The 11614-nt window shown below is 38.3% G+C and overlaps 1 protein-coding gene across 1 annotated transcript in view; it reads right to left on the bottom strand.

Moving 5' to 3' along the window:
- LOC110333729 (zinc finger protein 120-like) overlaps positions 1–11614 on the bottom strand; it is a 24144-nt gene that overhangs the window by 1558 nt on the left and 10972 nt on the right. Inside the window, 3 exon segments of the mRNA XM_029539226.1 lie at positions 62–765; positions 1563–1623; positions 1825–1951. Coding sequence (XP_029395086.1) covers positions 62–765; positions 1563–1623; positions 1825–1858 — 799 coding nt within the window. The 5' untranslated portion in view covers positions 1859–1951.

Raw genomic sequence — 11614 nt, 5'->3', positions numbered from 1 at the left:
TCGAACTCAGAAATCCACCTGTCTCTGCCTCCCAAGTGCTGGGATTAAAGGCATGCACCACCAATGCCCAGCCCAGTGTGATTCTTTTTATGGTACTTGAAAGAACTGTACTGTGCAAAGGGTTTACCACAGTGATTACATTCATAAGGTTTCTCTCCTGTATGTGTTCTTTTATGAAAGACCAAAGAAGATTGGTGTGCAAAGGCTTTACCACATTGATTACATTTGTAAGGTTTCTCTCCAGTATGAATTCTTTCATGACTTTGAAGATAACGGTGAGATGCAAATGATTTATCACACTGATTACATTTATAAGGTTTCTCTCCAGTATGTATTCTTTCATGTCTTTGGAGATGACTCTGTTGTGAAAAGGCTTTATTACATTGATTACATTTGTAGGGTTTCTCTCCAGTACGTATTACTTTATGTTTTCGGAGATGACTGTTTTTTGCAAAGTTTTTACCACATTGATCACATTCATAGGGTTTCTCTCCAGTATGTGTTCTTTTATGCATTTGGAGACTACTGCTTTGTGCAAAGCCTTTATCACATTGATTGCATGTGTAGGGTTTCTCTCCAGTATGTGTTCTTTTATGTATTTGAAGACTACTATGACATGCAATGGCTTCAATAGGTTGAGAGCCTTCAGAGGCTTTCTCTTGAGTTTGAATTTGTTCATGCTTGTGAAGATGACTATGATATGTGAAGACTTTATCATACTGTGTATATTCACAGTGTTTCTCTCCTGCATGACTTCTGTTGTGCCTGCAATGATAATTGGAACATTGAAAAGTTTGATCACACTCATTACACTGATGAGTCTTTTTTATGTGTACAAATTAATTTTATAATTTGGTCTAATTGCAAAGGAAAATCAGATCTTAAGGTATTATCACATTGTTCATAGTCTTGGTGTTCCCCTTCATTGTGGCTTGTTTTGCATCATTAGAGATACCTGAGATGGTTAGGGCATTTATTACATGGCTCACATTTATACTAGACTTTTTCTACATTAAGTTTGTCAGATATTTGAAGAAGAAAACTGCAAGAATTCACAGATTTACCACTCTACATTCATACATTTTCTTACACTGTGAGTCATACAATATTGGAAAAGTGAAGGACAAACAGAATTTCCATATTCCTAATGCTCATACCAATTTTCTNCAATATATGTTTGTGGTTGTATTCCAATTGAAGCTGAAAAACTAAGTGATTACAAACTTGTATCACATTCTGAAAGTCTTCAAAGTCGAGACTACCATATATCATCAAATAATTCTACAAAAGAAAGATACTCTGCTTCTTTCAATATCTCTATGGTCGTATGGCCTGTATCCATTATGACTTATGATATACCTATTAAAAAATAACAAATAAAGGGGTTTGACCTTGTATTCACACAGCTTGACTTTTTGTTCCTCATAGACATGAAGTGTAGGATAGGGACTAAGGTTTCTCTACAACAACATTCTTAACTCTCATAAACGTCCCCTCTCACTAAACATAGCAAATTTTCTTCAAAAGCACATTTGAATCAGGTTTCACACACAAAAAATTACCTTCCATGTCTTCTACCACTTTGACAATGTTCTTCAATATGATGATCTTCCCACTTATATCCTAAAATGTAGTATCAGAAAATGCATGATATATTGGAAATTACTCAGTAAGCCATTATCTACAGTGAAACTTAAGAACATGCCTGCTTTGTTCACCCTTTCTTCCTTATTCCCATTCAAGATGACAGAAGAGCATCAATAATCAAGAAACAGCTATAGCCCCCCCCCTTACTTTAAAGCTCAGAGGAAAATTCAGGTTTACCTATAGCTATGAGGTTCCTGTAGGTGTCCAGCATCACATCTTTGTAAAGTCTCTTCTGAAATGAATCCAGCAAGGACCATTCTTCCAGAGTGAAGTCTATATGCACATCATCATAGGTCAATGTATCCTAAAATACCACAGACATGTGTTCAACACAAAGCATGATAGTGATAACACTGTAAGGAATACGTCATTGACAATNTATNCATACAATTCTGGTGATTCACACACTTAGTCCATGANAGANAAATCCTGCTATAATCATGAAATCATTTTAGAAGAAAACCAAATTATGAGGTTCACCTGCCATGCTGTGCCCTTTGAACAGCAAATAGCCAAGCAAACAAAATGCCACTTAACAGAGAGACAGAGACACAGACAGAAACACACACACACACACACACACACACACACACACACACACACACACCCCTATAGGTGGAACTACAATACAAACTAACCAGTACCCCCAGATCTCGTGTCTCTAGCTGCATATGTAGCAGAACATGGCCTAGTCAGCCATCATTGGGAAGTGAGGCCCCTTGGTCTTGCAAACTTTATATGCCCCAGTACAGGGTAACACAAGGGCCAAGAAGTGGGAGTTGGTGGGTAGGGGAGCAGGGGTGGGGAGGGTAGAGGGGACTTTCGGGATAGCATTTGAAATGTATATGAAGTAAATACCTAATAAAAAATTGAAAAAAATAAAAAAATAGAATAAAACAATACCAAGCGTATCAAAGTTGGAGGATATAAGACAACAGAAAATTAAAAGCTCCATGAGAGGGCATAAGAAATGGAGACTCTCTTGTTTACATGGAAAAAAAATGTCCCATAAAAGTACTAAACTGAAAGGTACTGTCTATATGAAGATGCCCAGCATAGACCTGTGTAGGGTCTGTGACTCCTGCTTTACTTCTGTGTGTTCGTACATTTGTTGCTTAGTTGTTGTAGAAAGACTTGTTTTCCTGCTTTCTTCTGTCCTCTCTATCTTGCCTACTTCTTCTGCTACATCTTCTATGGGTTTTCCCTAAGCTCTAAGAGAAAGACATTGATAACTTAGAGATGTCCTCCCAAGGAATCTTCCTCTGCCCTGTCCCCTCTCCCCCCTCTTTTCACTTTCTCCCTCTATTTCCTCTTTCCATCCCTCTCCACCTCTCTCTCTCTCTCTCTCTCTCTCTCTCTCTCTCTCTCTCTCTCTCTCTCTCTCTCATGTCTAGATAAATGTGTGTATCTATTGATGTCTGAATATGTCACTGATCTACGATTATGTGTGAAAATAAAAATAAGCATCATTTCTTCACTCAAGTAATTTGGTTTTAATAAAAACCTCTTAGATGTTTAATTTCTGTTTGTTTGTTTGTTTGTTGCTCAAGCACTCAAGGAATGGGTTTCATCTCATGGAGTGGTCCTTGACTCAAATCATAAGTCAGTTACTCTTTCAAGGTCTGTACCACCATTCCCCTAGCATAATTTTTAGGCAGAACTTCCTTTAAATCAACTTTTTTAGAGTTGGGTGGTTTCTTGTGCTCATTTTTTTGTTGGCCTACACAGTAACTTTCTCAGTCACAGACGGTGAAATCTGGGGGTGAAGGTTCTATGTATAATTATTCTGACCTCTCCATATTCAATGAGTTATTTTTGTCTTGGCTTCACCAGTGGGGCCTTGTTGACACGTTTGGCAGAACAACATATTGTCTAAACAAAGCCTGTTTGGGGCATTACCCTGCATTTTTGTAGCTAGTGACTCAAATTCATAAAAAGTAGTCCTATTACTGGACTAATCCTTTGTTGACAATAGATGGCCAGTTGGATTTCTGTCTCCTTCCTTATTGGTAGACATTATTATGTTCACCTTCATATAAGTAGAATGTTTCTACTGCAGGAGATTTCCATATTACCCCCTTGTAACAATTAATAGTATTATAAATATATTCAGGCAATTAACTTGTAAACTTTGTTTATTTATCCTAACTCTCCAGTAATGACACAGAGAGAACAATATATATTTAGTCAAACTTTACTGAAATACTTCGACAGTCATTGACCTGTTTTAATCCTCTAAATTAATCTGGCTAACTCCCAGCCAAAATCCCTGAGACACTTGCAGTTTAGTATTGGTCTGGCCCTTGGGGCTTCAGGTATATTTTCTCATAATGTCTCCTCTCCTCCTTTATAGCTGAATCTCCCTTATTTTTCTATCTTTCCCCCTTCCCTGTCTGGGAGAAATCCCACCCTGTTCTTTCTCCTACCCAGTCATTGGTTGATCAGCTTTTATTGACAAGGCAGAAAATAAAGACCAATTATTGTAGAAACTTTTGAGAAGATATTCTTGACACAAGCATTAGAGTGGCATGTCTAAATTGAAACAAAATATGAGAACATAAAAATCAACATTTGAATAACAAAATGGTCATCTTTTCTGGCTCAATAAAAGGATCTTTATCTTACAATAATAATCTATATACAATAATAACAATTATGAAAGCCATCAAGTAAGATTTACATTATAATGTGTAGTCCATATACAGCTGGCAATTTTGAATAATGCATTCTATTATCTATCTAATCCTCAGCTAATAGTTTTGTGTTTAGATTATTTTCTATCATAGCTTGCATTACTAAACTAAAACATCTATGTAAATGGTAAACAAGTTAAATTTGTATGTGAGACTATAACTATTTTACATTCCCACCAGAGACTTGAGAAGGAATAAATATTACCAGAGTATACAGGATGTACAGAGCAAGCAGCTTCCAAAACTATAAAATGACAGACATACGTGGCTGCCTGAACTCCAAACTGTCTGTATAAAGTTTGAGCATTCATCTTCAGCCTTCTGGCCCAGTATACATATCAGATCGTTTGTGGAGCAGGAATTATGAAGTCCTGCTTAACTTGTCTTGGGAAAGCTCAGCAATTGACTTCCTGCTTCTGCTTGTCCTTTTAGGACAGTCGAATTTCCTTCATCTTCTTGTCCGTTTTGGGCATCATTTTGTCTGCACTTGAAGCATAGGCAGTTTTCTGCTTAGTGGCAGCTTGCCACACTTTGGGAAACTCCATATGGAGATTCCTTGATACTTATCATCTTCTTTGAATAGGAATGAGGGTGTGTTAGGAACATACTTGTCTCAATGTCAAAAATTATCTCTTAGTTATAAAACTACTTTAAATGCCATATTCTGTGAATCTCCAAGGTTTGTGAAGATCATCTGTACACCTATAGTATATCTGAATTGTCAATTGTTCTTGCTATTCACTATATGAATAAGCTTGAAAACATCTTACTTTATTTAGCCAGACTAATATCTAACATATTCATGAGTATGATTGCCTGACTAAAACTTGCAATTCTTATTTATTCTTAACAATTTCTAATACCAGCTTTCAAAAGGACTAGAACATTACATTACATTTTTAGGAAGTACATAGCTAATATACTATATTATTTACTATAATAAAGTTTTATTTGAGTTACATATGTAATATATAAATAGGTAACTCAAATAAAAGTTAAAAACATATATACCTAGTATAGTGTAGTAAAGTATAACCTCAATTTTGTATCAATATACAAAGATCAATACCAATGTCGGATTTCTGTCTTGTAGTAGCTCTACATTTTAAGTGTAGATTCAATAATCTACCCTTTAAAACTATTATTCCTATATTTTTCCTATACACTCTTTTCCATCTCATCCCTTCTTTCCCCCATTTCCTCTTGTTAAATAAGAAAGAAAGAAAATCAGAGGAGAGAAAAGGAAAGAAATAAATTCCTAAGTCTAATCCCCTATAAGTGGATTCCTCCCCAATCAATACCATTAACAATTTATAAACATCCCCTTTTAATTTGCTAGAATTTCTTTTTCTTGTCACTGTTAATTTTCATTACAGTTGGGAAGAAAAGTAAAATATTTTTTAATTTACATTTTCCTTTTTATATTGTTCAACTTACATCCTGCTTACTGCCCCCTCTGGATCATACCTTCAAATAATCTTTCCCCATCCCCCATCCACTTCTCCACTGAACAGGTGGAGTCCACCTGGGTATTCCCCCACACTGGCACTTCAAGTCTCTGTGAGGATATGTGATCCCATTCCCACTGAAGCTAGAAAAGGCTGCCCAGCTAGAAGAACATATTCCACACACAGACAAAACTTTCTGGGATAGCCACCATTCTAATTGTTCAGGACTGAAATGAAAACCAAGCTGCACATCTGCCACCTATGTATGGGGAGGCCTAGGTCCAGCCCATGCATATGCTTTGGTTGGTGGTTCAGACTATTGAGAGCCGAAAGGATCCAGGTTAGTTGATACCATTGGTTTTCTTGTAAGGTCTCAATCCTTCCTCCTATTCTTCCACAAGATTACCCAACCTCCATTCTTTGTTTGGTTGTGAGTATCTTTATCTGTCTGAGTCAGCTGCTGTGTGAAGCCTCTCAGAGGACAGCTTGCTCCTGTCTGCAAGCATAATAATGTTATGTATTGGTGGTTGTCCATGATATGTGTCTCAATTTGGGCTGGTTGTTGATTGGCAATTCTCTTAGTTTCTGTTCCATACCCTATCCCTGCATTTCTTGTAGACAGGATAATTTTGGGTTGAACATTTTGTGTGTGGGTTATTGTTTCAATCACTCCATTTGGGTTCATAGCCATCTAGCCATCTTTTCTGTCCTTCCCCTACTCCTGATCCTGAACTACTCATTAGACTCCCCACTCCAACTTCTTTCTAGTTTCCCCCCTTCATCTGCCTCTTATGACTATTTTTTTCCTCTCTATGTGAGATTCAGGCTTCCTGTCTTGAACCTTTTTTATTGTTTCACTTCTTTGGGTCTGTGGAGGATAACATGGTACCAGCATTTTATAGCTATTATCCAATTATAAGTTAAGACATACCATATGTGTCCTTTTGGGACTGGGTTACCTCATTCTGGATGATATTCTCAAGTTCCATCTATTTGTTTGCAAACTTCAGGTTTTTAACAGCTGAATAGTATTTTATTGTGTAGATGCACCACATTTTCTTTATCCTTTCTTCAAAAGGGATGTTGGGTTTGTTTCTGTTTTCTATTATGTTCATAGTTGGGAAAGTGTCTTTGTGGGATGTTTGAGCATATTTTTAGTATATGCTCAGGGATGGTATGGCTGCATCTTGAGGGAGAACTGTTCCTAGTTTTCTGAGAAACCACAAAATTGATGTCCAAATTGGTTGTCCAAGTTTTCATTCCCACCAGTAATGAAGAAATGTTCCCCTTGCTCCACATACTTGCCAGCATGTGCTATCACTAATTTTTTGTTTGTTTTAAACAGAGTTTTTTTCCCTAACATAATAGTACAATGGATATGACCAATGCTATTTTGTGTTCAGTGAGTTAGTGTTACAGCTGACTCTCATTGTATTTCTCCATAGACTGTTACAACTCCAGCAATTATGGACCAGAAAAAAAATATTGTTGGAAAGCATTCAAGCCATGTTTGCTTCTTTTCTCATTTTATAAGAATTCTGGACTGATTCACATCTAGTTAAATGAACATATATTTTTTCTTTTACTGAAAATATATTTTTTTTCTCACCTGATCCTGCCCCCATTTTCTCTCCCCCTCTCTCCCTCCCAGGTTCCTCCCACCTGCTACCTCACGTGATTATATTGTCTCCCCTTCTAAGTAGGAATTCAGCATCTACAATTGGATCTTCCTTCTTCTTGAGCTTCATATGATCTGTGAGTTGTATCCTGGGTATTCTGAGCTTTTCTCCTCTTACCCATGTATCAGTGAGTACATACCATGTGTGATTTTTTTGTTGTTGTTGTTTTTTGTTTCTGGGTTACTACATTCAGGATGATATTTTCTAGTTCATCTTTTTGCCTGTGAATTTAATAAAGTCCTTGTTTTTAATAGCTGAGTAGTACTCCATTGTGTAAATATATCACATTTTCTCTATCCATTACTCTGTTGAGGGATATCTGGATTGTTTCCAGATTCTGAATATTATAAATAAGGCTGCTATGAAAATAGTGGAGCATGTGTCCTTGTTATATGTTGGAGCATTTCTTGGGTTATGTCCAGGAGTGGTATAGCTGGGTCTTGTACTATGTACAATTTTTTTTGAGGAACCTCCAGACTGAAGACAAGGAATAAATACTGAGAGTGAGGAAATCGTGGAACTGGGAGTGGCCACTAAAAGTCCAAGATTCCAGGAAAGCAAGAGGGTCTCAGAACCCAATGGGGGTGAACTGCCCAGCAAAGGGGTGAGAGAACCTGTAGATATCATATCCAGAGGTTTCACGTGGCTCCCAGTTGAGGAATGGGAGCATCTCAAAAATATTAACTGAGAATGGCTCCTCTTTAAGGGAAAATACAGGGACAAAGAGTGGAACAGAGACTGAAGAAAATGCCATCCAGAGATTGTTGCAACTAGGGATCCATCCCATCTGCAAATACCAAACCCAGACATTATTGCTGATGCCAAGAAGCACTTGCTGACAGGAACCTGATATAGCTGTTCCCAGAGAGGCTCTGCCAGAACCTGAGCAACACAGGTGCAGATGCAAACAATCAACCTTCGGACTGAGCATGGGGACCTCAGTGGAGGAGTTAGGGGAAGGACTGAAGGAGCTGATGGGGTTTGCAACTCTATAGGAAGAAGAAAAATATCAACCAACCAGACCACCCAGAGCTCCCAAGGATTAAACCATGAACCAAAGAGTACATGGAGGGACTCATGACTCCAGCTGCACATGTTGCAGAAGATTGCCTAATCTGCCATCAGTGGAGGGGAGGTTCTTGGTCCCATGGAGGCTCCATGCTCCAGCATATGGGAATGCTAAGGCAGTGAAGCATGAGTCGGTTGGTGGGTGGGGAAGCATCCCTATAGAAGCAGGGGGAAGTGGGAGGGGATAGGGGGCTTGCACACGGGAAAATAGTAAGAGTTGATAACATTTGAAAAGTAAATAAATAAACAATAAAAATACAAAAATATGAAAAAATGTTTTTCCTCCCATAATATATCTTGATTACGCTTTCCCCTCCTTCTGTTTTCCCAAGGCCTCTCCACCTGTTCCATCCAGATCCACTTCCTTTCTGTCTTTCATTGGAAACAAGCAGGTTTCAAAGGGCTTATAATATCAAATTTGATCTTAGCCAGTCTTATGGGTGTAAGATAGAACCAGTACCCCCAGAACTCCCAGGGACTAAACCACCAACCAAAGTGTACACAAGGAGGGACTCAAGGCTTCAGCCGCATATGTAACAGAGGATGGTCTTATGGGACATCAGTGAGAGGAGAGGCCATTGGCCTTGTGAAGGCTTGATTCCCCAGTGTAGGGAAATGCCAGGACATGGAAGCAAGTGTGGGTAGGTTAGTGAGCAGGGGGAGGCAGGATGGGGTAGGAGGGTTTTCAGAGGGGAAATGAGGAAGGGGATAAATTTGAAAGGGAGATAAAGAAAATGTCTAATAAAATGCCAAATTTTATTTATTTATTTATTTATTTATTTATTTATTTATTTATTTATTCATCTGTCTATCTATCTACCTATTTACTTAGTATGTTGTCCATTACCCACTCCTGGTCATAGAGCTGGTTGGATTTGCCCTTCCCTGATGATTAAGGTGTTTGAGCACTTCTTTAAGTGCTTCTTGCCCATTCTTTATTCCTTTGTTGATATTTCTCTGTTTAGCTTTGTAACCCATGTTTTAATTGAGTTATATGGGTTGTCCATGTCTATCTTCTTCAGTTCTTTATTAAGTTTGGATATTAACCCTGTGTCAGATGGTGGGTTGTTGAAGATCCTTTTTCAATCTGTAGGTGGCCAATTTGTCCTATTAAGAGGATACACTGATTATGCGATGGAATATACTTAATTTAAAAAATGGAAAAAGAAAAAAAAGAGTATACACACCTTAGAGAAGCTCAGCAGGTTAATGAGGTCACATTTATCAACAGTTAGTCTTAGAGCCTGAGCCACTGGTGCTCTCTTTAAGAAATTATATCCTGTACCAATGCAGTCAAGGTTATTTGCCATTTTCTCTTCATTTTTTTAAAAATATATTTTTATTAGATATTTTCTTCATTTACATTTCAAATGCTATCCTGAAAGTCCCCTATAACCTCCCCCTGCCCTGCTCCCCAACCGACCCACTCCCGCTTCGTGGCCCTGGCATTTCCCTGTACTATGGCATATAATCTTCCCAAGACCAAGGGCTTTTCCTCCCATTGATGGCCTACCAGTTGATCCTTGGCTACATATGCAACAAGAGACACAAGCTCTGTGGGGTACTGGTTAGTTCATATTGTTGTTCCTCCTATAGGGTTGCAGACCCCTTTAGCTCCTTGGATACTTCTGCTAGCTCCTTCATTGGGGGCCCTGTGTACCATCCAGTAGATGACTGAGAGCATCCACTTCTGTATTTGCCAGGCACTGGCATAGCCTCACAAGAGACAGCTATATCAGAATCCTGTTAGCAAAATCTTTCTGACCTATGCAATAGTGTCTGGGTTTAGTGGTTGTTTATGGGATGGATCCCCAGGTGGGGCAGTCTCTGCATGGTCTTTCCTCCCATCTCAGCTCTGAACTTTGTCTCTGTAACTTCTTCCATGGTATTTTGTTCCCCACTGTAAGGAGGAATGAAGTATCCACACTTTGGTCTCCCTTCTTCTTGAGTTTCATGTGTTTTGTAAATTGTACCTTGGGTATTCTAAATTTTGGGGCTAATATCCACTTATCGGTGAATGCATATCATGTGTGTTCTTTTGTGATTAAGTTACCTTACACAGGATAATATCCTCCAGATCCATCCATTTGCCTAAAAATTTTTATAAATTCATTGCTTTCGATAGCTGAGTAATACTCCATTGTGTAAAAGTACCATATTTTCTGTATCCATCCCTCTGTCGAGGGACATCTTGGTTCTGTCTAGTTTCTGGCTATTATAAATAAGGCTGCTATGAACATAGTGGAGCATGTGTCCTTATTACCAGTTGGAACATCTTCTGGGTATATGCCCAGGAGTGGTATTGCTGGATCTTCTGGTAGTACTATGTCCAATTTTCTGAGGAAATGCCAGACTGCTTTCCAGAGTGGTTGCACAAGCTTGCAATCCCACCAGCAATAGAGGAGTGTTCCCCTATCTCCACAACCTCGCCAGCATCTGCTGTCACCTGAATTTTTTTGTGTGTGATAAAATCTTAGGAGTTTATTATGATTTCAAATACTGTTTCCAAGGGCAAACACATCTGTTCTACATTATTTTTATAAGTTTCACTATTTGCTCAGACCACTGGTGTATGTGTGATGCTGTGCAGCTCTAGAACATTTAAAGAAACAAGAAGTTGGAATAAAGACTACACAATCCTAAGTACAGATGCTCAAATGTGCTGGTTGTTGTCATTATCACTGTTACTGTTACTAAGTACAGAGCTAGAATGTGCTGGTTGTTGTCATTATCACTGTTACTGTGTGTGTAACAAAGCTCTCATGTAGAGTCTGCCCTTTAAAGTTTTCCCAGCAACACTGAAGTTCACATAGTTTCTAATCCCAGAAAAAACATCACCTGAATTTTTTATCTTCACCATTCTGATTGCTGTGAGGTAGAATCTCAGGGTTGTTTGATTTGCATTTTGCTGATGATTAAGGATGTTGAACATTNTTTTTCAGGTGCTTCTCAGCCCTTCGGTATTCCTCAGTTGANAATTCTTTGTTTAGCTCTGTAACCCATTTTTTAATGGGGTTATTTGATTTTCTGGAATCCAGCTTCTTGAGTTCTTTGTATATATTGGATATTAGCCATCTAT

The sequence above is a fragment of the Mus pahari genome, chromosome 1, assembly GCF_900095145.1.
Source record: "Mus pahari chromosome 1, PAHARI_EIJ_v1.1, whole genome shotgun sequence".
In the NCBI taxonomy this organism is placed as follows: Eukaryota; Metazoa; Chordata; class Mammalia; order Rodentia; family Muridae; genus Mus; species Mus pahari.
This window is presented reverse-complemented; position numbering and strand designations above follow the sequence as displayed.